This window comes from Eulemur rufifrons, chromosome 2 (genome assembly GCF_041146395.1).
Source record: "Eulemur rufifrons isolate Redbay chromosome 2, OSU_ERuf_1, whole genome shotgun sequence".
NCBI lineage: Eukaryota > Metazoa > Chordata > Mammalia > Primates > Lemuridae > Eulemur > Eulemur rufifrons.
Genome location: NC_090984.1, coordinates 57,143,317 through 57,167,712, shown reverse-complemented (window position 1 = coordinate 57,167,712; position 24,396 = coordinate 57,143,317). Strand labels below are relative to the sequence as shown.

Below are 24,396 nucleotides of genomic sequence, written 5' to 3'. Positions count from 1 at the left end.
TGTTAATTACAGTATTTTGTATACTAGAAAATCCACACTAGAAGAATGGATAGTATAAATTAAGATGCAACATTATTCAAACCAGTAAAAAGTTTTATTCATAGTTTTTCATGACATAGGAAAGTGCTATGTTTAGAAAGAATATAGGTTCAATGAGATCTCAATTTTTCTCCAAAAGCATGTATTTTGATAATCTGAAGGGAAAAGTTATAATTGAAGCTTAGTTTATTTTCTGGCCCTGCAGGTTATTTTTCCTTAATATTTTTCCAACAGTGCCTTTTAATCAAATCCATTTACCTTTACATTTCTTAATATTCATGTTTATCTGAATTTTGATTCTCTAAAAATTATAAATAGAAAAACATAAGGTGAATATCTCTCTAGTCTTCGGTCTAAAGTTATTTCCAGATTAAATTTACCCACTCTATTTCTTTCCCAGGTTTGGGGATGCTGTGAAAGGTAATTTGGTGGTGGGCACCTTATCTTGGCCATCCCCGTGGGTGATTGTTATCGGCTCCTTCTTTTCAACATGTGGGGCAGGACTTCAGAGCCTCACAGGTGCACCAAGGCTACTACAGGCTATTGCCAAGGATAACATCATACCATTTCTAAGGGTGAGTGACCCTTTTCTATGCCTTCTTCTTTTTTCCCAGGTTTTATGAAAAACAGTGTGGTCCTTGTGGGCTTAGGAATTAATAGATCATAAATGTGGAGATGTGGGGTTTTGGTACAAGACATTCTAAATCCCTAATATGAGTTTATATGTGATTTCTGTAAAGGTGTTTAAAAAATATCACAGTTATAACACCATTATCTTCCAGATGTCTGAAACTCTAGGATAGAGGAATCAAGAGCACTGACTCAACTCTCCTGTGTCTGATATTTTTCCTTTCTATGCACAGATTTTTGGCCACAGCAAAGCCAATGGGGAACCTACCTGGGCTTTGCTTCTAACTGCTGCCATTGCAGAGCTGGGAATCCTGATCGCCTCTCTGGATCTTGTGGCCCCAATTCTTTCCATGTAAGAGCCAGTTATTTTCTTCAGTTATTCTTGTTTAGATATATGTTATGATACATGTTAATTTCTATCTATCATATAACAGTAGTGATAACAACAGAATACACCAAATACAGTTGTAATTTCACTTAAAAAACATTCCTGACAACTTTCATGTAAGGCTCACTTCTGTGACTTATTATGTTTTTTTCCTATATATAACTTCAAAAGTTCTTTGCCTTCATTTCTGATTCATTATCAATTGATTGTATCTTTTACCACTACTGTTAGCTTTTTATTCATTCATTTGTGACTTATTGATGACTTACTACCTGCCTGGCCCTGTGTAATACAGTATTCTGGGAATACAAAGATGGATAAGACACAATCTTAAGGAACTGATATAGATAAGGAAACCAGTGATCCCTGTACAGTGTGATGAATACCGTGGTAAAGGTGAACACTGTGTGCCCTAGGAACACCAAAGCAAGGCATCTAAACAGACTGGGACTCGAGAAAGATATTCTGGAGGAAGTGACACTTGTATCTTGAAGGATGACTGGTTATTTGCTAAGCAAAAAATGGGTGAAGAATGTTCCAGTCAGGGAGTGCGTATAAAGCAATTGAGGAATGAAATAATGTAGCACATCCAGAGAATTAAAAGTAGTTTGACTTGGCTAGAGTGGAGGGAGCATGTTAGGGCAATAATAGGCCACAGAGGTAGGTAGAACCAGATCACAAAGGACCTGGAACTTTAACCTGGAAGTGCTGGGTAATCTTTTGAGAACAAAATGATTATGTTTTATAATGATCTGTTTGGTATAAAAGATGGATTAGGAGACTAGAATTGAGCTGGCAGTGCTAATTAGAAAGAAGAAATGAGAGATGAAAAGGAAGAAAAGAAGTTTAGAGAGCTTTAAATAGGTAGAATTTACAGGATTTGACAAGTGAATTTGGAACAAGGATGAGGAAGGAAGAGGAAACCTGGATTATCCCAAGAACAATTGGGTAGAGAGTGGTTGTCGTTGACTGAGAGAGAAAACTTAGGAGGATGAGCAGGTTTGTGGGAAGAGGTGTAAATTCTCTACTTGCTACTTAATCAAGGGTTAGTGGTCTAGAAACAGGCAAAAGGTCTCCAGTTATTTAAAATAACCCTCAAAAAATTATTTTACAATTATAGCCCTTTTATTAGGACAGAAGGGTCTGTTCGTTGTTCTGTGGCAAACATATCTTGCTTGTGCTCTGTAAACCTATCTTGCCCTTCGTCAATAAACTTCATACTTTAAAAAAAATTATTTTACAATTATAATCATTCTTCTTACTCTTTTTATTCTGACAGGTTTTTTCTCATGTGTTACCTCTTTGTGAACTTGGCATGTGCCTTGCAAACATTACTTAGAACACCGAATTGGAGACCCCGATTCCGCTACTACCACTGGTAAGTCTGCTTTTTTTCTTCTTCTTTTTTCCCCACATCATTGAACTAGAAAACTAGGAAACTTTGGGTTCCTGATGCAATTTTTTTTCTTGGCCAGCCATTCCATACTGTCTGTTTCAACTTACAGTTCTCACCTGAATCCCCATCCTCCTATCCCATTTTTCCTGTATCACTTTATAGTAAGTTATCTGCTGAGACTAAAGATCAAAACTACAAAATAAATATTTCTAGACTGCTACATTCTTCAGGTTAAAACCAGCTTCCCTTTGCATACTATTTTCCCATTTCCCACTTAGGGCTGTGGAATCAGGTGGCCCAAGTTCAGATCTCAGCTCCACTATTTCCTAGCTTTGTAACCTTCAGCAGAGCACATAACGATGTAAAATTTCATTTTAATCATTTGTAAACGGGACTAGTAAATCTAAAGTGCTTAGCATGGTGCGTGGTACATAGTAAAGCTCCCAGTGAAATGTTGCTGCTGCTGCTGTTGTGGTCGAGTCTCCTCAATCCTGAAGGAGCCATGAAAGTTTTTTAGTTACCATCCCATCTCTTTCGCATCTGTTTTCACTCATAGTTAAGCATTCTTTAATTATGTCCTATATGGGGAGGGTGGGAGTGGGGTGAGGGGTAAAAACTTACATTGGGTACAATGAATGCTGTCCTGGTGGCTGGCACACTGAAAGCCCTGACTGCAGCATTATACAGCATATCCTTGTAACAGAAATTTTTGTACCCCCTTAATGTTTTGAAATTCCTGAATTAAAAAAAATAATAAAATAATCAAAACATAAAAAAAAAAGACAAAGAAATATCACCCACCAGAAATTTCCCAGAAACATTCTCCCTGATTCCATGTAGGTGCCTGGCCAGTAAATGGTAATCGGATTTTAGTTTAGTCTGGACTACCCCCCATTCCAAAATAAAAAGGGAAATGGTAGGTTTATACTTTAAATTTCCTACTTTACTAAACATAGAGGAAGTGGAAAGCTAAGCAAAGAGAAGAGCTGAGACCCTTACTAATCGTCCCTGACCACAGAACACTTGCTAAAATTCCTTGTCAAGGAGGGAATGACAAAGCTAACTCACACATTGTATAGGATGTTTCTCATTAGTTACACTTTAAAGTATAAGTGTTTACAAATTCAGTCAATTATTTACTTGTAGTGAAAAATGAACCATTCTCAAGCAAATCACTTTTTATTACAAATTCCAGAGAAGAACCATAAAAGGACATATATTATATAACAAAAATAACCACATCTGGATGGGACACCAGTCACCAGCTATTTAGTAAATAAATGCCCAGAGAATGATAGCTCATCTTTAATTTCAGTCATCATTAAGAGAAGAGGCTAGAAAAAAATAAAAATAAAATTGTATCCTATATGTACTGGTTGTTACATTTCTTTTTGCTAACTTTTTCTCCTTGATTCCTTTCTGGCTTCACTTACCAACAGTGGACAGTGATGTGATCTTTTTTTTTTTTTTTTTTTTTTTGAGACAGAGTCTCGCCCTGTTGCCTGGGCTAGAGTGCTGTGGCGTAGCCTGGCTCACAGCAACCTCAAACCCCTGGGCTTAAGCGATCCTACTGCCTCAGCCTCCCTAGTAGCTGGGACTACAGGCATGTGCCACCATGCCCGGCTAATTTTTTCTATATATATTTTTAGTTGGCCAGATAATTTCTTTCTATTTTTAGTAGAGACGGGGTCTTGCTCTTGCTCACGCTGGTCTCGAACTCCTGACCTCGAGCGATCCACCCGCCTCGGCCTCCCAGAGTGCTGGGATTACAGGCGTGAGCCACCGCACCCAGCGTGATGTCATCTTTATTGGGCAAAAATTTAGATCTTCAACTGATTTTAATGCCTCTGGCCCTCTTTCTAGCTTTAACTCTAGTTAAAAGTTCATTATGAACGATTTTTTTGTGTTGCTATTTTGCTTCTATTAAGCTTTTATCTTTCCCACCCTATATTTTCATGAGATCCTAATTTTCTTCAGATTAACAACTCTCCTGTTCTTTCTTTAAAATTCATCATAGATGTAGGAGGTTCATTCTGTACGTGGAAAAAACTTCAGTAAATGTAGTTTTCTACCTGATTTATTTGACCAAGTTAAGCATTTCATTACTCTCTGCTAAGTTTCTCTTATGTACAATCAGGAAACTAATGGTAAATTTTTCTCAGTGGATTCTGCAATTATGCTAATAACTATTCAAAAAATTTTAGGAATATTTATGTGAAAAATTTAAAAAGATTATAGAGTTATTAACATTTCTAACTGCATATCCCATCCCTGCTTTGCCAAGTATTAATCGTCCTCATAACTACAGATGACTTTCACACTGTCCTGTTCATTTATGTTTTTCCAGCAATAGGAAACATCTTCTAGTGTAAAACATAGTTTGGGGCTCAGTGCACATCTACTGACAGTTGCCAGTCCATGAAGAGACACCTGTAGAGTTGAGAGTCAGCATTTAGAAACTTTTATAGCAATTTGACATAGCCACAGCATCCAGCCCTGTGACAATTTTTCTAATAATTCATTTTTGTTGCATTTTACAAAAGTTCTCTCTGTAATAGATTGGAAATTTTGTTAAAAAAAAATCCCTCACAACAGATAGTTTGAGAAGCACCTCTAACACAGGCTTCTTTTTCAGCTGCTTAAAAAGATACTTTTTTGTATGTGTGTTGTTTTAATTTTCTAGGGCCCTCTCTTTCATGGGAATGAGTATCTGTCTGGCTCTGATGTTCATTTCTTCCTGGTATTACGCCATTGTAGCTATGGTAATAGCTGGTATGATCTACAAGTACATTGAGTACCAAGGGTAAGTGTGGATTTGACCTTGATCTCTGCAAAAAGTGGCAAGACTAGCTAGTTGGATTAGGGCCAGCTCAATGAAAATTACATTAAGGACCTAGGTAACTTCATTTGTTCATAACTAAATTTTGCACCCTTAATTCTCTTAACCATCTGATAGATGCAAGCTTTTCATCACAAGGGAAACCTGTTGAGAAAGTATGAATGGATCAATGAAAAACAACTAAAAGGACGTATCCAAATAATAATGATCAGCACTAAACAAAATATAACACAAATAAAAATATTTTTGCTGATTTCTTTGGTCAAGGGATTGACTGAAATGAAAAAGAGATTAGTCCTGAATAACTTTAACAATTAAGACCTCACTAACAACTTCTAAAAATGAGGAATAAATAACTTTCTGATTCAGAAGATTACATTGAATTTTACTTTCTCATTATTTTCAAAATAAACTCTGGGTCTGTAATAATTTTCTAATCCAAATTGCTATTTTACATTATTGCTTTTGAACTGTGCCATAGAAGTACCAAGTGAATGACCCTTTCAGGCCTTATTCTGAACTGTTTGTGTGATGCAGTCTGTTGGTGCAGGGTGGCAGTGATCTGCCAACAGTGTGTTCATTAGGTTAGAGCATTATATAAATCATTAATCTGAGTTTTAATCTTCTACCTTGTGTATGTTACTTTTAGATTCAGAAAAAATAAACTTTTATTTTTTTAAATTATGCTTACTATAGTTTAAATCTATCTCTGTTCTTTTCTCCCTTTTCTCCCAGAGCTGAGAAAGAATGGGGTGATGGTATCCGAGGGCTGTCCCTCAGTGCAGCCCGGTTTGCTTTGCTTCGGCTGGAGGAAGGACCTCCACACACTAAAAACTGGAGGTAAAGAAATCAACACTAGTCGTGTTTGGCACATAGTTTGCGCACACAAATGTGTGCTTCGTTGATCATAGGGTAAGGAAATCACGTGGCTGAAGGAATTTGTACCATGGACCTGTTTTGGACTATTTAAAATCTTTGATTTCTTTATTCCCTTTTCTTCGTGTGATTGATGATCTAGATTTCCACCATTTGTTACTCTTCCTTGAAGACTGATCAACTTGAGATAATGCTGGGAGCATTCAGAATAACCCAATACTCTCATCCTATCATTTCCTCCGATCTCTTCCTTCTATCAAATTGTATGTTTTATACAGATCTCCTGAATTAAAAGGTGGAATTTGTCATTCTCTTACCCAAACCCAAAGTGGTTTTTTTTTTTCCCTCCACCCCCCAATCAACCTCTTCACAGGCCTCAGTTGCTTGTATTACTGAAACTAGATGAAGATTTACACGTCAAGCATCCTCGCCTCCTCACCTTTGCCTCCCAGCTCAAAGCAGGAAAGGGTCTCACTATTGTGGGCTCTGTCATCGTGGGGAACTTCCTAGAGAACTATGGTGAAGCCTTGGCTGCTGAGCAGGTGAGAGTCAAGACTCTTGATATAGTGGAACTTAGCTTATAGCTTTGCAGTGTTAGATAGTGAGACCTCAGTCTTCTAAGTTAATGTCATTCCTGAATGATCTAGGAGGTTTCCCACTTAGTGCTGGCTTTTAAACAGTCATTTTCTCCCAAATAATGTGAGCCAAAAGATAGTTACTAATTCTTTCTTCTTATTTAAAGCAATACTAAGTTGTAACATTATTAAAGCTAAACATTATTTCCAGATAGACTGCAAACATTGATCTGAGCACTGAGAGAAGTCATGTAAATAAATCTCTCTCTTAAACTATCGGGGGAGGGTTTCTCTCAATCTTGTGACAGTAAGGAGCAGTGAGCAACTTTTTTTCCCCTTTACTAATCTATGTGGCATCATGAGAAAGATTCCTTTGCAATTTATAATTAGCTGTACTTAAAGTTCTTAAAGTTCGGCCTTAAGAAAGAATTAGTTTTCACTCTAATACTTACTATAAATGATAGAACTAATCTTATTGTTTAGAGAAATATTCAATCGCATTTCAGAAATTTTCTAGATTTCATTTTGGAATTCTTTGAAATCCTACAAACTAGAAATGCTGAGAAACATTAGTCCAGAATGATGATAATAATTAATAAAAAGTACACAAGATTATGGCAAGGCATAGGGGCTCACTCCTGTAATCCTAGCACTTTGGGAGGGCGAAGTGGGAGGATCGCTTGAGGCCAAGAATTCAAGACCAGCCTGAGCAAGAGCAAGTCCTTGCCTCTACAAAAAACAGAAAAACTGTCCAAGCGTGGTGGTGTACACCTGTAGACCCAGCTACTCTGGAGGCTGAGGCAGGAGGGTGACTTGAGCCCAAGAGTTCGAGGTTGCAGTGAGCTATGATGAGGCCACTGCACTCCAGCGTAGGTGACAAAACAAGACCCTATTTCAAAAAAAAAAAAAAATACACAAGATTGTAAATCAAGAGAGCCTGGTTTTTATTCTAGCCATATCACTTACTTAATCTGTGCTTTTGAGAAAATCGTTCCATTTTCGACACCATTATGCCTTTTCTTTTTCCACTAATAGGGTGCAGTAAGAGTAAATGAAATATTATCTCCAAATTGGCTTGACTAAATAAAATAATAGTAAAGCAAATACAAGTGTCATCAGTAATCACCACTAAAATGTCAAAAAGGGAGAGGCAAAAAAGAAAATATACCTGGGATCAGGTGTGGTGACTCATGCCTATAATCCTAGGACTTTGGGAGGCCAAGGCAGGAGGATTACTTGAACTCAGCAGTTCAAGACTAGCCTGAGCAACACAGTGAGAGTCTGTCTCTACAAAAAATAGAAAATTAGCCGGGCATGGTGGTGCATGCCTTTAGTCCTACTCAGGAGGCCGAGGCAGGAGGATCACTTGAGCCCAGGAATTTGAAGTGAGCTGTGTTGATGCCACTGCATTCTGGCCTGGGCAACAGAGCGAGACCCTGTCTCAGAAAAAGAGAAAGAAGAAGAAAGTATTTCTGAGAAAATTCTAAAGTGAAACTGAATCATCAGATTGAATTTCTAGTAAGATAAGTCAGGGCATGACTGGAGCTGAGGCAGGAAGGAGGAGATCGTGTTCAGACGAGTGAATCATCCTGGTCAATTGAGAAAGAATGCTGAATAGTCACCATGTGGAGATCACCATTCTCAATTTTTTGATATGTTACAAAGGAAGAAGAGCAGAATAGAGGAAAAGGCAGCAAAACTACATGTAGACAACTGGCTATAGCTGCAAAAATATAAAGTAAGCATTTAGTGAAAAAGACAAAAGATCATGAAATGTCATCAGATAATTTTAACTTTTTGGAGTTTTCTATAGGAGATACAGTCTTATGCAGAGTTTAGAAAGAGCAGGGGAATATAATATGAAGAAGGATTAATGGGTTAAAAGGTCCAGGGTAAAGCAATTCAGTACTGAGGTCCTGTGTCTCTTTCAGACCATAAAGCACCTCATGGAGGCAGAGAAGGTAAAAGGATTCTGCCAGCTGGTGGTGGCTGCCAAGCTGCGAGAGGGCATTTCCCACCTCATCCAGTCATGTGGCCTCGGGGGCATGAAGCACAACACAGTGGTGATGGGTTGGCCTAATGGCTGGCGGCAAAGCGAAGATGCTCGTGCTTGGAAGACGTTTATTGGTATAAATCATTTCTTGTACAAACCCGAGGGCCCAAATAGGGGATATAGTTAAATATCTGTCACCCTCTAGCCTCCTAAAGTAAGAGACCATGCCATTGCTGAAACATAGTCTTATAAGGCCACCTAAAAAACTATTAGTAGTGATAACTAGATTCTATCTACCCCTTCCAGCTTTACATGAATGTTCATGAATTGTTTATCTCTGTCAAGTCTGTGCTAGGAATCATCTCCCAAATGGCCATGTTTTCATCTGTGATTTCCCATATTGATGTTCTCACAGGAATTGGAAGGATTGCTCTTTGCATCAAAATCTCCCAATTCAGATGTCCCCCCTTAGAAATGTAGTAATCAGAATATATCCAGTAACATAAACCATGGTTCTCAGTCTAATTCTGTTAACTATTCAGATTTTTCTCAATGATTTTTGTTACTTAACGAGGTGTAACCTACTACGTAAATAGAACACCTTGCTCAAAGAAGTGTAAAAAGAGCATTATCCTCACTTTCCTGACATGGTAGAAAAGCAAGACAAGCCTAAGGATTCTTCTCTGCTTATTCTGATTCTCTCTTTTTATTCCCCTAGGCACAGTTCGAGTGACAACTGCTGCACATCTCGCTCTGCTGGTGGCTAAAAACGTCTCCTTCTTTCCCAGCAATGTGGAGCAATTTTCTGAGGGCAACATTGACGTGTGGTGGATTGTGCATGATGGGGGGATGCTCATGCTCTTACCATTCCTACTGAAACAGCACAAGGTATTGTAGACAGCTTTTCCAAAAAGTCTTTCTTCCTCCTGTTCCAGTTCACTAAACAAAGTCTTCCTCTTTGATTAGGTAGTGTTGGGGCTGAGCATCAGGAATTGGGGATTATTCTCGGCTCTCCCAGCCTTATGAGAAACAGTTGTGTTTGTATTTGATACCTACCCATCTCCAAGTGAAATTAAGCAAATTAATAAAGTTCAATATGAGCCCTTGGGAAAAAGAATAAGTGAACACATCTTTGGAAAAAAAAAAAATACTGGAAACTTAAAGTATGGGTGTGTGTATTTCATACACATATATGCTCATACTTTGGTATGACTAACAAAACTGAAATTTAAAATAGTAAATATTATATTATGCATGGTATCATCAGCTGTCTGAATAAAGAACCCTTTTAATGTATCACAAGCCATTTTTTCTCTTGCCAGTTTTTTCTTGTTATGAAATTAAGAACTCCCCTAAAACTGTATTGAATATGTTGTTTAGTCAGTCTTTTGCCCTAGTATAATTACATAGCAAGTAGGAAGCTAGGAACAAATACCCTCAAACTATAGCAAGGTTGATCTAGGCAATCATGCCTGATGTTTTAGGAAATAACTCTTTTTTGCCCTCTTGCATCTAATTTTCCATGTGCCTGTGCACGCTCTCAGGTGTGGCGAAAGTGCAGCATACGGATCTTCACAGTAGCCCAACTAGAAGACAACAGTATCCAGATGAAGAAGGACCTAGCCACCTTCCTGTACCACCTGCGTATTGAGGCAGAGGTGGAAGTGGTGGAGATGGTGAGAGAGCTGAGTTTAAGACAGAAGAGACCACCATTCCCACATTCCCGATCCCCTACCCCCCACCCTGTCTTCTTTGAACCTTTTCTGATTTGGGAAATTGTTCAGCTATAAATGTGAATTAATCACCCAGTTCCAAAAAAACTAATTTTTTGACCTAAGTAGAATGTGTATGTGATGTGTGTTTGGTATTTTTTTGTTTTTGCTTTGTTGTTTGTGTTTATTACACAGCCCTTACATTTCTGCTAGATTCTTACCTGCCTTATATAGTTCTATTAATTTTTTTTTTTTTTTTTTTTTTTTTTTGAGACAGAGTCTCACTCTGTTGCCCAGGCTAGAGTGAGTGCCGTGGCGTCAGCCTAGCTCACAGCAACCTCAGACTCCTGAGCTCAAGGGATCCTCCTGTCTCAGCCTCCCGAGTAGCTGGGACTACAGGCATGCACCACCATGCCCGGCTAATTTTTTCTATATATATTTTTAGCTGTCCATATAATTTCTTTCTATTTTTAGTAGAGATGGGGTCTCGCTCTTGCTCAGGCTGGTCTCGAACTCCTGAGCTCAAACGATCCGCCCACCTCGGCCTCCCAGAGTGCTAGGATTACAGGCGTGAGCCAACGCGCCCGGCCTAGTTCTATTAATTTTTAATTCATATATTCATGCTTGAAATCACACATGGCTCTTTTTTTTTTTTTTTTTAAATAACCAAGCAGTATTTTAAAAAAAAAGGGAGAGACAATAGTTTGTGTTTTGTATTTCAAGGCAGCACATGTAATGGCTAGATAATGGAAAAGACTCTCAGAACCTCAAGATTTTATCTACAGGAAAAAATATTTATGTAGCTCAATGACCAAAATAGGGGTGAAACTCAGGTTGATAATTGTGATACTTTCTCTGGTTTAATTTAGTGAGTGGAAATAAAAATGTATGGTTCATCTTTCTTTCTCTTCTGTGCTTTTTGCCCATTTTGTGTGATACCTGTGGCAGCATGACAGTGACATATCAGCTTACACTTACGAGCGCACTCTGATGATGGAGCAAAGGTCCCAGATGCTCCGGCACATGCGACTATCCAAAACAGAGCGGGACAGGGAGGTGAGACCTCACTGCATCGATCTAATCCTGGCCCTATGAAGTCCCTCAGTGAAAGGGATGATACTGTATTATTTTCACAGGATAACAAATTCTTTCCTTCTCATTTTATCAGTTATTCCACTATAACCCCATTATTGTTTCAAAATAATTGAAGATGAAGCATGAGAGAAAATTAGGTAGAATAACTATGTTGGACCTTCCTCAGGCACAGCTGGTGAAAGACCGGAACTCCATGCTAAGATTGACCAGCATTGGCTCTGATGAGGATGAAGAGACAGAAACTTACCAGGAGAAGGTGCACATGACTTGGACAAAAGACAAGTACATGGCATCCCGGGGTCAAAAAGCCAAGTCAATGGAAGGATTCCAGGACCTGCTTAACATGCGTCCGTAAGTTTTCCCACTTAGAAGCTTATCACATAATATAATAACCTAGTCAATGGCACAGATGTGGCTTTGCCTGGACACACAGGATGGAGTCTGTTCTTCGTTTTACCCCAAATCCAGTCATCTCTTTATTGTTTGCCTCTGCATATTTGCTCTCAATTAACATTGTACACAAACCAACCAACCTTTCTCTCCACATAGTTGACCTCCATACTGTATTCCTAGTATTAATATAAAATAAGCAAGTGTAGAATGAGAAAACCCAGGCTATTAGCATAAAGAAATAATTTTATCACATTACCCATAGTCAAGTGAGAAAACTCTGGATCTCAAGTGTTAAATATGGACTATATAACTAGTCAATATTTTTTCTCTTTGCCTTAACTACCTCCGTTTGTTTCTTCCCCACCCAGGGACCAGTCCAATGTGAGGCGGATGCATACAGCAGTGAAGCTCAATGAGGTTATAGTTAACAAGTCCCATGAAGCAAAGCTGGTTTTGTTGAATATGCCAGGGCCACCCAGAAACCCTGAGGGTGATGAAAACTGTATCCTTTTCAAGAGTGGAGCTGCCAATAGGGAAAATCTTCTTAGTCTCTTTATTAGATGAGATAACTAGGTAATTATAAAAGTCATTGTCAGGCTAAGTGCTGTGGCTCACACCTATAATCCCAGCACTTTGGGAGGCCAAGGTAGGAGGATTGCTTGAGGCTTGAAGTTCAAAACCAGCCTGGGCAACATAGCAAGACCCCCATCTCTACAAAAAATCTAAATATTAGCCAGGTGTGGTGGCACACACCTGTAGCCCTAGCTACTCAGGAGGCTGAGGCAGGAGGATCGCTGGAGCCCAAAAGTTCTACCTTGGGTGACAAAGTGAGAACCCCATCTCTTTAAAAAAAAAAAAAAAAAAAGTCCTTATCTATGCCCCAGTTTCCCTCTTTTTTTTTTCTTTCTTCAGTTTGTGCCTCTGAACCCAGTTTCCCTTTTTGAGGAAGGAGGAAGACTTAAAAGTCTTAGGCAAGGATTCTTACAAAAGTCATGAGATTAATCTCTTTTGGGGGAGTTGGAGGTGTAATATATTGTCTCTGAACCCTGAAAGACTTTTTAGGTGGTATATTTGCAACATGATGTCTAATAGTCAGTGTATAATATTAAATAGTAACAATAAGGAAGTATCAATGGTAGGAGGGAGATCTTTGTGGTGATAGGATAGTTCTGTATCTTGATAAGATGGATGGCTACATGGATCTACACATACGATACAATGACATTGAATTATATACACACATTGTACCAATGTCATTTTTCTTGTTCTAATATTGTACATGAGATATAACCATTGGGGGAAACTAGGAGAAGGGCACACGGGACCTCTTTGTACTTTATTTGAAACTTCCTGTGAATCTATAATTATTTCAAAATAAAAAGTATTTAAAAAGACAAGACAAGGCCAGGCAGGCACAGTGGCTAACACCTATAATCCTAGCACTTTGGAAGGCCAAGGAGGGAAGATCATTTGAGAGACCAGGAGTTCAAGACTAGCCTGGGCAACATAGCAATCCAGTCCCTACAAAAGAAAAAAAATAATAATAAATATATATATATAAGAGAGAGAGAGAGAGAGAGAGAGAGAGAGATTGATTCTGTACACTGAATATATATATATTTTTTCAGTGTATAGAACCCTGACAGTCCTAGAGACAGAATATCCACATTCTTTCTCCTTTTGGGGCTTTATCCACTTTGCAAAGCTTCTTTTTTGTGGATGGAATTAAAGGAGAAGCAGCTGAGATAGAGTCTCCCTTAACTAAGGTGAGAGAAAGAGATAGGGATTATTCCTCATACCGTCATCCCAGTATTGTTTTTTATTGCTTTCAGCACTGAATAACATAGACTGGCCCATTCCTACTAGTTCCATTTATGAAAAGAGGTTAAAGAAAAAAGAAAGAAAAAATGGGCTGGGCATGGTGGCTCACACCTGCAATCCTAGTACTTTTAGAGACCAAAGTGGGAGGATCACTTGGGGCCTGGAATTTGAGCCAGCATGGGCAACATAGCAAGACCCTATCTCTACCAAAAAAAAAAAAATTAAAAAAGAAAAAAATGAACTGACAGAATAATCTGACTTGAGCAGCTTCACTTAGAAATTACTTGGGTTCTCTCTAGCAATCTTATAAGCTGTCCTATTGTGGCTTATTATTTGTTGGCATTTTTGTCATATTTTATCATTTAGAATAACATATTACTTGTGGCTTCTCCCCACCTTTTTCTTTTTTTTTTGAGACAGTGTCTCTGTCGCACAGGCTAGAGTGGCATGATCATAGCTCACTGCAGCCTCAAATTCCTAGACTCAAGCAATCCTCCTGCCTCAGCCTCCTGAATAGCTGGGAATGACAGGCACGTGCCACCAAACCTGCCTAATTTTTTATTTTTATTTTTTCTAGAGATAGGGTCTCACTATGTTGCCCAGGTTTGTCTCAAGAAATCTTCCCACCTTGGCTTCCCAAAGAGCTGGGATTAAAAGTATGAGCCACCATGCCCAGCCTTTTCCCATTTGTTAAGTAACATTTAGAAAATATGTAACAATGGGAGACAGTCTTGTATTATATATGCAAAAAAAAAAACTAGATCCCTAGATTACTTCACAGGCTTAATTTAAATCCAAAGTTGAGACTTTTCTGATTCTGAGTATATAACAATTAAGATAAGCATGCTGATTTTATAGCTCTGTGATCACATAAATGGATTATGGTGATGCCAGGTTGTAAATGTGTGCTCTTCTTTTGACCATTTGTCTCCTTGACAAATTCTGAAGATATGGAGTTCCTAGAAGTGCTCACCGAGGGACTAGAGCGCGTCCTCCTTGTCCGGGGTGGTGGCAGTGAAGTGATCACCATTTATTCATAATCTATTCCTGAATGACTCTGCTTGGCCTCACCTTTCCTGAAAGGCCTCCATTCTCCATGGAAGTGCCAGCTCTTTACTACCACTCCCGCTCAACTAGAGGCCTGTGTTCTACACACGTCACACTGAAATCTGGATGAGCCGAGCCTCAAGTACTTATGCAAAAGAGTACAAATGGATCTGCTCTTTGCTCCCATATGATGTGCAGTCTTTACAGAAGCAGCAAATATTCCCACAACATCAAAACAATGGTCAAGGCCTAAATAAAAGCCATGTCTGACTGAAGGCAAGTTAGAATTAACAAGCTGTTGCCAATCAATGAATTGGTAAAAGGGACACTAGAAATTCAACTGAAGACAAAAAGCAAGTGTATATCCAACACTAGAGATGAGTCTCAGAAATCATGGTTCAATGATGACATCAGAGCAGTAACAGCCAGAAACACAGCTTCATCTTACTAAAGGATTCCTGGCTAAGAATATGGGGACCTATTATCCTGTGGAGATAACCTGTGGCAAGCCAAGCTGGAAACATTTTTTAGCTAATTATCTTTAGTGTTCCCACTGTTCTCCTCTGATTTTATATTAGGGTACTAATGTACAAGACCTGAAACATGGCTGCAGCCTCTATTTCTTTCTCAAAAACAAGAGTCCCCCAGAATACCAGGTTTAAGTATCTATACTGTGTCAGTGTATATTTCACCTGTTTGTTTTTCTTAACTCAAAACCCATTCTGTGGTTGTAACACAGGCTATGCTGCCATGGAAATTGTTTTTTTTTTAAGTAAAAATTATTTTTTTCAGGTTCTTTTCAAATGGCTAAACTAAGGGAATTCCAAAAGGAAGCTACTAAGATATACCGAAATACAGTCTGGTTCTCTATGCAACATGAACAAAACATACAAGCTGTTATCTAAAAAATATAGGTCATGATGCACATTGACCATAGGTTCTCCTTTCCTTCTTTTTTTCCGAGTTAGGAGGTACAGGTCAAAAAATCATAAAGAACAAACACTAGGAAGACTGAACAAAATCTTTTCCTAAAAGCTTTGGACCATCTTTTAAAGGGGGAGTCTAGCAATGGAATTGGAAGTTCTAGAGCCATATTCTTTCCATAGTGCCAAAGTTACTGAGCTGCTACTCTCTTTACCTACTTCACTAAAGTGGCATACAGATTGGCATTGGCCTGATTCAAGAAACTTTTCTTCCACTGAGAAACCTGTGGCCTCATCTCCAAAGCCATAGTTAAGACGAGGTATTCAACTTAATGCCCAAAGTGTGAGCATTTCCCCTTTTTCTTTCAATTTTATGCTTCATTTGGACTGCAGACACTTGGCTCTGAACAAAGAGATTATCCAAACCAACGGTCTTCTGCTATTTCAGTTTTGTTTTCAGAAAGCTCAAAATGTGCCAAGGAAAACTTGTGCAAGCTCAGCTTCTTATTTACCAATTTACTGATCACAAAACATCTGGCTTACAAGCATAAGAAAACTGTGTGGCTGAGTAGTAATTTAAAGTATGTGAAATCTTCATTTCTTTTACAGGATAAGTATTTAGAGAAACTTTATTCATGGTTGTTTTTGAATTTCGCTTTATTAATGACAAATATTGCAGTTCTTCGATCCCCAAATAGGCTATGGAGCAAACTGGCCTATGTGTCACAAATTAAGGTCAGAGAAGAAAACCCTTCCATATGGCTTAAGAAATTGAGTCATTTTGATTTGTTCCCTTTGCTCGAACTTCAACCTCCAGGGTAGCAAAGCAGACAGGATCTTGTCTTTTTCTCTGCTCCTTCCTACAGAGGGTAGAAGCATTGTTTACAACTCCCATTGCAACACTCTATTGCTTAGTTGAGTATACCAGTAGTGGGTGAGGTCCTCTAGCACTCAGGATCTTAAAGATGCATACTATAAAAGTCAGCCTGCCCGGAATTCCCCTATACTTACACACACCCCTGGCCAAAATGATGTATTTTTTTCTATAGAGAACAGATATGGGCAGAAAATAATGTTAGTTTTAGAAGTTTTGTTTGTGTTTGGAGCTCTGTAAAAATCTTTTAAAGGGATAAGGGAATTAGTGGCTATTAATACAGCCACCACTTCAGTCCCTAAAACACAATCACTGTTACATGGAAAAATAGTTATTAGGCCAGATTTATACTCATCTGTCTAGAACATTTCATGTCTGTGTGTTGCTTATGCTGTTTGTTTCCAAAGTGTCTCGTCTCTTTTAATCACTGCAAATAAAGCAATACTGAAAACTTGATGAGAGAGAATGCACCTTAGGGGAAGGGGCTTTGTGTTTCAAGAGAGAAGAGAAAGGAAAGACCTCCTCCTGCCTTTTGAATAAGACCCAGCTTTTAAGTCTTACCTATGACTTTACCAGGGCAGGTTATAATAATATACATTCTCCTACTGTGGGCCCTCTGCCTTCCACAGTTATCTTAAAAGCTGACATTTGAACTGGGTGCCAGGTTCCTCTTGGCAGGGGAAAGATCACTATATATCTTCCGTTGCCTCAGATTCCTGTGGCCCCAAGGATCCCACCAATCCTCATTCCCCCAAACATGTTAAAGATCCTTTATTGTGGGTATTAAAATAACAGTTACACTGTAAGCATATTTATGTGCTCTTTTTGTCTGGTTTATTTTTCATTTCATCATGTATAATCTGAATCCAGCATTAGTTTCTCACATCTTCCACAAGTGTCTCCAGAGGAATTTTTATGTCCCAGCTTGTATAAACAGAAGAGAAATATTAAGGAACGTAGACTTAAGGGAAACTTGTGCAACTTTTTTTAAAGCATTGTTCTCAACCATTTAATTTATTGAAAGGTGATGCTGCTACAGTTCTTGATTTAGCAGCAACCATTCTTTTGTTTACATAGAGTTATGATTTCATTTGTTGTTTTGCTCTGTACTGGAAACATAAATAAAGTTTTCTACATTATTTTCAGTCAGGGGTTGTGGTACAGTTTATTTGAGTTTATAATAATGTGCACATTGTCCTAGTAGGATCTGTCTCCTCACCATGGAGAAAAGAAAGCTTTTTGGTTTTTTTCAGCATGAGTGATTATTTTAAGAGTATGATGAGGAGCCCCTGGGCTTAAAGGAGGATATAAATAAGACCCAAATACATAGGCACCAGGTGCTGCTTTCTCAGGTTCACAAAAGCAATCCTCCACCACTGAACTCCATTCTCTGAAAGAAGAAAAAGTAAAGTGAGTAGTGAAATAAGTATTAAAATAACTTCCTGAATCAGTTATTTAACACTTTAATCACAAGATCTATTTTGCCTTTCCTTAAAAAATAATTTCCAAACTCCTATTTGGCTCTTATTTGAGCCATCCAAATGGCTCTTATTTCTTAATAAACAAACTCTAATACCAACCCTTAATTCACCACCCTCAAGTAGGTCAGCTATTCACTGTACATTATAACTGCCCAAAATGCAACTTTTCTTTTGCCTTACCTCAGGAGGCTCAATGAAGGCTAACCAATCTGATGCGTGTGTAGGCAACAGTCCCATGGACTGGCACTTGTAAACAGCCAAAGCCAAACCCATCAGGTTCCCGATAAGATAGACCAAACCCTGAAGAAACTTCTGGCTTGAACTTTCTAACATTTTGAAGGCTGTTGGGGCAACAGAAGTTGTTAAAACCAAAACAACTTTTCCCCCCAATATGGATTAAACCAACAATACATTAAAATTACATAGACAGACCCAAAGTAAGAAAGCAAATAGGGATCATTAAAGGCAAACAAAAAACTGTAAGTACTATTTTCCCCTCCGTGCCACCACCCTGCACACCCTCTAGCCAAAAACTGTGCCTAAGAATTTGCCTTTAATTCTTAAAAATTAAGGAAGGATCATTTCAAGAATACTTACTGGCTGAAATGGCCATAAGTGCCTGAATGGGTCGCCAGGCCATCATACACACCATCATAGTAGGGAAGATGGAGATAGTATTGCCTGCCATGTACATGATGAAGAGGTTCATGGGAATCTGTTTGAGGGGACCCAAGGCAATGTCCCAGCAGCGCTAAAACAAACACATAATTTTAACTTCTGATCACTACCCTCAGTCCCACATTTATGGTATCACTAATGCTAAAGTCAAATGAACAGAATTCCCAATTTCCTGCTTCTGACTAAGCTGCCTCCTCAATTTCACCACCCCTTCCCTTCTCCATGTTGCCACAGGAAGGCTCTCTCTCCTACTAAAGACAAGACATCCTCACCATCTGCTATGCTTTTTCCCTATAGATTTTCCAGATGTCATTTTATCTGCTAATTTTTGGTAAAGAAAAGATCAATCTGTTTTTCTTCTTCTGCATCTATCATTGTCCCACCTACAGTTGAAGAGATAAATCCACCTAGTGGAGATTAGCACACCTCAATCAATAACTAATAAAACTATCGAAATGCTTTAGTTCCAGAAAAAAAAAAAATAGAACTAGCAGACGAATCAAGACATAGAAGATTTGAATGACATTAACAAACAACCCAACTGACATATACATTACATTGCACCCAACAACTGCAGAATTCACATTCTTTTCAAACACAGGATACTTACAAAAACTGATCACTTGCTGAGCCATGAAGAAAATGTCAATAAATCTCAAAGAACTCAAATTATACAAAACATGTTCTTTGACTACAATGCAATTAAGCTAGAAATAATTTAACTAGAAAATCCCTTATGGTTAGGAATTAACAAATGTACTCTAATTCATGAATCAAAGAAATGATAATGGAAAATAGAAATATTGTTACCTGACGGCAAAAATACCACATATTAAAATTTGTGGGACATAGAGCTCTGAGAAATTCATAACCTTAAATACATATTAGAAGACTAAAAATAAACTAAGCAGCCATTTTAAGAGGCCAGAAAAAGAACAAATTAAACCCAAGAATTTTGAAAATAAAGATGAGAGCAAAAATTAAATAAAGGCAAAAGCATTTTTTTGGAAAAGACCAAGAAAATCAATACTGGTGAACCAGATAAAAAGAGAAGCCAAATATTCAACATCAGGAATGAAAAACAGAGACATCTCTACAAATCTTGCAGATATTAAAGTGATCATAGTATGAACAACTTTATGTCAAAACATTTGAAATTTTAGGAAATGGATAAACTCCTAGAAAAAAAATATGACTTATCAAAATTGCAAAAGAAATTCTGTTAAAGAAATTAACTGAAGGAAGCCCAGATGGCTTCCCTTAGCAAACTCTATTAAACATTTAAGGAAAAAATAAAGCTACTCTTACATAAACTCTTCCAGACAATAAAAAATGAACATTCTACAACTCATTACATGGGGCCTCATAAATACCAAACCTGACGAGGACATCAGGAGAAAAGTAATAAACTTTTGGCTAATATCACTCATGAATCTAAAGGAAAAAAATCTTAAAATATTAACAAATTAAATCTAGCTATATAAAAAAATCAGGCCATTTTAATAATAGCTTACTCCCATGTATTATTCATATTACATTTTGATGTACCAAGATGAAAAATGATAGGATGATACTTTTCCAGGATTGATAATGGCTGTCATTTTCATCTTATGAAAATCACAAGCATTCCATGAAACAAAGATCATTTAGTGCTGAATAATATTAAGGCTGGGAAAGAAATGTGAAAAGAAAGTGCCAAGCACTGTTCCCGGCACTTGGGATATATCAGATAAAATCCTGCTCTCATGGAACTTACAATAATAATAAGGGCAATAAACTAAGTAAGCTATATCATATATATGGATGATATGCAGAAATATAAAGTAGGTAAACAGGATAGGGATTGCCATGAGGGTAGGCTTCACTAAGAAGGTAACATTTGAGAGACCTAAAGGAGATGAGCGACCAAGTCCTGGTATCTGGGGAAAGAGCACTCCAGAAAGAGGTATGAACAAGTATAAAAAGCCTGAGACTGGAGCTTGTCTAGTATCTTTGAGGAGCAGCAAGGAGGCCATTATGACTACGGTGAGGTCAACAAAGGGGAAAATGGTAGAAGAGGTCAAAGATGCAAGGGGCTTGATCAATGCCAAGTTATGTAGAACACTAAAAAAGACTTTGGCTTTTATGCTGAATGAATGGGGAGCTACAGGAGAGTTTTGAGTAGGAATGATCTGACATGTTTTAAAAGGATCATTTTAACTGCTGTGCTGAGAATAGACTACAGGGAGTAAGTAGCTAGACTAGTTACAAGTCAGCTGCAGAGAGGGACACAAGAAATCTTTTGGAGATAAAAGGTATGTTCTCTTTCAAGATGGTGGTGGTTTCATGGAGGTATACCACTGTCAAAGCTCATCAGATTGTACACTTTAAATGAGTGGTTCTCAACTGAGAGCAATTTGTCTCCTGAGAGACACTGGTAATATTGGAGACATTTCTGGTGTCACAACTAGGGAAGGGCACTATTGGCATCTAATGGGTATAGGCCAGGGATGCTGCTAAACATTCTACAATGCACAGTACAGTCCCCCACCACTAAGCCTCCAGCCCAAAATGTCAACAGTGCTGAGTTTGGGAAACCATGCTTTAATTGAATACAGTTTATTGTACATAAACTATACCTCAAAATAATTGATTTAATATTTTATTTTTTGGCCTACTGCAGAAATCTGAGTGAGGAATGGCGGCTTAGATCAGGATGACGGGTGTGAAGGCAGTAAGAAACAGGATTTGGGACCTATTTTGAAGGTAAAGCCAATAAAATATCCTGACAGACTGGATGTGTGGTGTAAGAGAATTAGCATATAAAAGGTTACCACCATAAGATCATTTTCAACCTACTTTTTTATACCTTATGTTCCAAACATCTTTCATTGTTCAAATTAAGCACTTTTGGAGCTGATATGCAAACTACTGTAATACTAATCTCCAGGAGTTTAGCTTCCAAATATTCAGGTTGAGATCTATCTACAGGAATACTGCCGAGCAGATGAGAGTGGGTGTGTAGGTCAGGACGGGTCCGAGGACTACGGTAACATGCCTCTGTACCTTCTCTACCAGGATGCGGTCTGTCTCTTGCACACTGGTATCAGGCACTTGCTTGTCCAAGTAACCAACTGGGTAAAGTGAGTCTCCCTGGCCACTGCCCCGGTCACTTCGGCCCCTAAAGAACCAAACCAAGAAAATAAAGGTGCAAGCTTCCACACTTCATATCCCACATTTCCTGCCCTATCAATCAAAGGAGTAAAGATGCTCAGATACACCTACTCAGATACACAAGCCCCCCGTGGGCTCGTCAGTCCTGTTCTTATTGGGAGGACTGAAATAAGCATCCTTTAAGCATAGAAACCTCGAGGCTGAGAAGCCGCTACCTCCCCCATGAGATGTCTGTGTGCCTCCCATCCTTCTCAAAGAGTTGCGCCCAAGAGCTCAGGTTCCATTCATTACTCTGGGGCAGTTGGGGGATGAAGGCTCTGAAGTCCAGGTACGCCCAGGCGCCTCACCTGCTGCCTCCTCCAGGCCCGCTCAGCTCAATGGCCCACTTGAAGCGCCGGCCTCGGCTGGCTACCAGGCCCCCCTGGGCCGTCATGTCGACAGCAGCTTTCTAAAGCCCAGCGGCTTCTCCCCTCGAAAGCCGGAGTGGGCTCCGGCTTCAAACCCACCGGCGCACTTCTTCAGACTCTGCAACCTCACTTCCGGCGCGTGGATATAGACGTCACTTCTACCCCGGAAACTGGAGGTCCTGCGTACTGAGGGGCGAGTATTTGGAGTTGGAAAAGCAGGCAAGCCTTAGAGGTTCTTCAGACGCCTCCTGAGCGCTCCCTCTCTTTCTGAATATGCGTGTTGTGTGTTCCCTGATCTCTGAGATGCGCTTTACGGGGGAGAAGGAAAGCGTAACTTTACCTTAAGCATTGAAACCAAGAAAAGCTTCTTAACCTCCCACGCGCTCCCAGGAACACGAGACTCAAATCCGAGGTTTAAATCCTAGCTTCGACACTATGTGACCTTGAGCGGGTCATTTAGTAGGTTCTGAGTATTGAATGTCCACCGTGTTCCAGGAACTTTGTTTTTATTTTTTTATTTAATTGGCAAAGGAACCCTGCAAGATAAATAGTTCTGTCCGCATTCTGCACAAAGGCAAGGTGGCAGTGTGGGCTTGGGATTCAGATGGCTTTTTGAATCCTGGCTTCACCACTTATTGTGTGACCTTGGGCAAGTTAAATCCATTGTGTTTCAACCTTCTTTGTAGAAGTCAGATAATCTGCCCACTTTCAAGGCTTATTGTAAGATTAAATTGTACCCGCCACATATGTAATGTGTTCTGGGTTTTTTTTTTTTTAATGTGTTTTTAATGATGTCATTACATCTACATCATTATTTGTGCTAACTGGATTTTGCATTCAGTTGTATACCTTTATCATAGTTTAGCCTTTCATTGGACATTTGAAGTTGTCTCCTAATTTTCCTTCTTTTTATAACCAGTGTTGCTGTGAACATCCTTGTATTATGTCTTTTCTTACGTTTTTTTTTTTTTTTTTTTTTTACACATACCAGTCATCTTTTATTTGGAGGTTAATTCTCACTAGGATATGAAGGGATTCAGCAATGATCGAGTTCCTCACAGAGGGTACTGGGCCAAGGAAGTCAAGGTCACGGATACAGAGTGCACACCCCCCCCCCCGCCCCCGCATGGGCCCCTCTGCAGTGGTACGTGTGTCGCCACTCGTGTTTGAGCTCCTTGTAAGAAATGCAGTAGTTGAAAAGCACGGAAGCTGCCAGCAACATAGTAACCCCAGAGAAGCTCCCCTTCTTCACATTGATGTACTTGTAATACTGGTAGTAACCTCTTTGACAGGCTCCAGCAATGCCTTTAGGGGTGAAATCCCGCATCAAAATCCAGCTTGGCAACTCCCCTAGTTTGACATCCATGAGTTTCTTCTTCACTGGTACAACTGACGCCATCTCGGAGCCCTGATGTCCCCTGTGCCCTCTTCCTTAAGCTATATTTCTAGACGTGAAATTGCTAGGTCAAAGAATATGCACTTTTTTTTTTTTTTTTTTTTTTTTTTTGAGACAGAGTCTCACTCTGTTGCCCAGGCTAGAGTGAGTGCCGTGGCATTAGCTTAGCTCACAGCAACCTCAAACTCCTGAGCTCAAGCGATCCTCCTGTCTCAGCCTCCCGAGTAGCTGGGACTACAGGCATGTGCCACCATGCCCGGCTAATTTTTTCTATATATATTTTTAGCTGTCCATATAATTTCTTTCTATTTTTAGTAGAGATGGGGTCTCACTCTTGCTCAGGCTGATCTCGAACTCCTGAGCTCAAACGATCCGCCCACCTCGGCCTCCCAGAGTGCTAGGATTACAGGCGTGAGCCACCGCGCCCGGCCGAATATGCACATTTTTAAAGAATTTTTATTTAAAATGCTCGTTTGAAAAACTGGCACCATTTACATTTCACCATCTTTATAATTTTTAAAAATGTGAGTTTGAAAATGGAACTATAATTTTTTAATTTGCATTTCTTTGATTCCAAGTTATTATGTATAGCTGGAGCTGAGGGGAGGGAAGTGCTATGAGAGTGTGGTTGGGGGTAAGGTTGAAAAGGGCTTTCCTGGCCAACTAAAGAATTTGGACAC

At 39.1% G+C, this 24,396-nt stretch overlaps 2 protein-coding genes and 1 pseudogene across 6 annotated transcripts in view; 1 reads left to right on the top strand and 2 right to left on the bottom strand.

Moving 5' to 3' along the window:
* The window catches only part of SLC12A6 (solute carrier family 12 member 6), an 87,907-nt gene extending 70,568 nt beyond the window's left edge, over positions 1 to 17,339 (top strand). For all 3 annotated transcript variants that reach the window (XM_069484811.1, XM_069484801.1, XM_069484822.1), the window contains 13 exons: positions 440 to 614; positions 903 to 1,021; positions 2,337 to 2,435; positions 5,137 to 5,256; positions 6,028 to 6,132; positions 6,542 to 6,710; positions 8,675 to 8,870; positions 9,455 to 9,624; positions 10,281 to 10,412; positions 11,397 to 11,504; positions 11,710 to 11,894; positions 12,305 to 12,438; positions 14,706 to 17,339. In XM_069484811.1, coding sequence (XP_069340912.1) covers positions 440 to 614; positions 903 to 1,021; positions 2,337 to 2,435; positions 5,137 to 5,256; positions 6,028 to 6,132; positions 6,542 to 6,710; positions 8,675 to 8,870; positions 9,455 to 9,624; positions 10,281 to 10,412; positions 11,397 to 11,504; positions 11,710 to 11,894; positions 12,305 to 12,438; positions 14,706 to 14,797 — 1,804 coding nt within the window. In that variant the 3' untranslated portion in view covers positions 14,798 to 17,339. The remainder of the gene's footprint in view (positions 1 to 439; positions 615 to 902; positions 1,022 to 2,336; positions 2,436 to 5,136; positions 5,257 to 6,027; positions 6,133 to 6,541; positions 6,711 to 8,674; positions 8,871 to 9,454; positions 9,625 to 10,280; positions 10,413 to 11,396; positions 11,505 to 11,709; positions 11,895 to 12,304; positions 12,439 to 14,705) is intronic.
* Positions 17,340 to 17,450: 111 nt separating this feature from the next.
* On the bottom strand, positions 17,451 to 22,449 carry EMC4 (ER membrane protein complex subunit 4). Of its 3 annotated transcripts, none has more exons than XM_069484850.1 (5): positions 22,261 to 22,449; positions 21,798 to 21,920; positions 18,680 to 18,833; positions 18,263 to 18,423; positions 17,459 to 17,991 (listed from the first exon to the last, which is right to left on the bottom strand). In XM_069484850.1, the coding sequence occupies exons 3-5, from the start codon at positions 18,789 to 18,791 to the stop codon at positions 17,956 to 17,958; spliced, it is 309 nt and encodes a 102-aa protein (XP_069340951.1). In that variant the 5' UTR covers positions 18,792 to 18,833; positions 21,798 to 21,920; positions 22,261 to 22,449; the 3' UTR covers positions 17,459 to 17,955. The 3 variants fall into 3 exon arrangements, with proteins under 3 accessions (XP_069340945.1, XP_069340951.1, XP_069340936.1); XM_069484835.1 differs by having other exon boundaries at positions 21,806 to 21,920; XM_069484844.1 differs by lacking the exon at positions 18,263 to 18,423 and having other exon boundaries at positions 17,451 to 17,991; positions 21,806 to 21,920.
* Positions 22,450 to 23,407: 958 nt separating this feature from the next.
* Positions 23,408 to 23,719, bottom strand: LOC138398086 (ATP synthase subunit f, mitochondrial pseudogene; annotated as a pseudogene).
* Between the last annotated feature and the right edge of the window lie 677 nt (positions 23,720 to 24,396).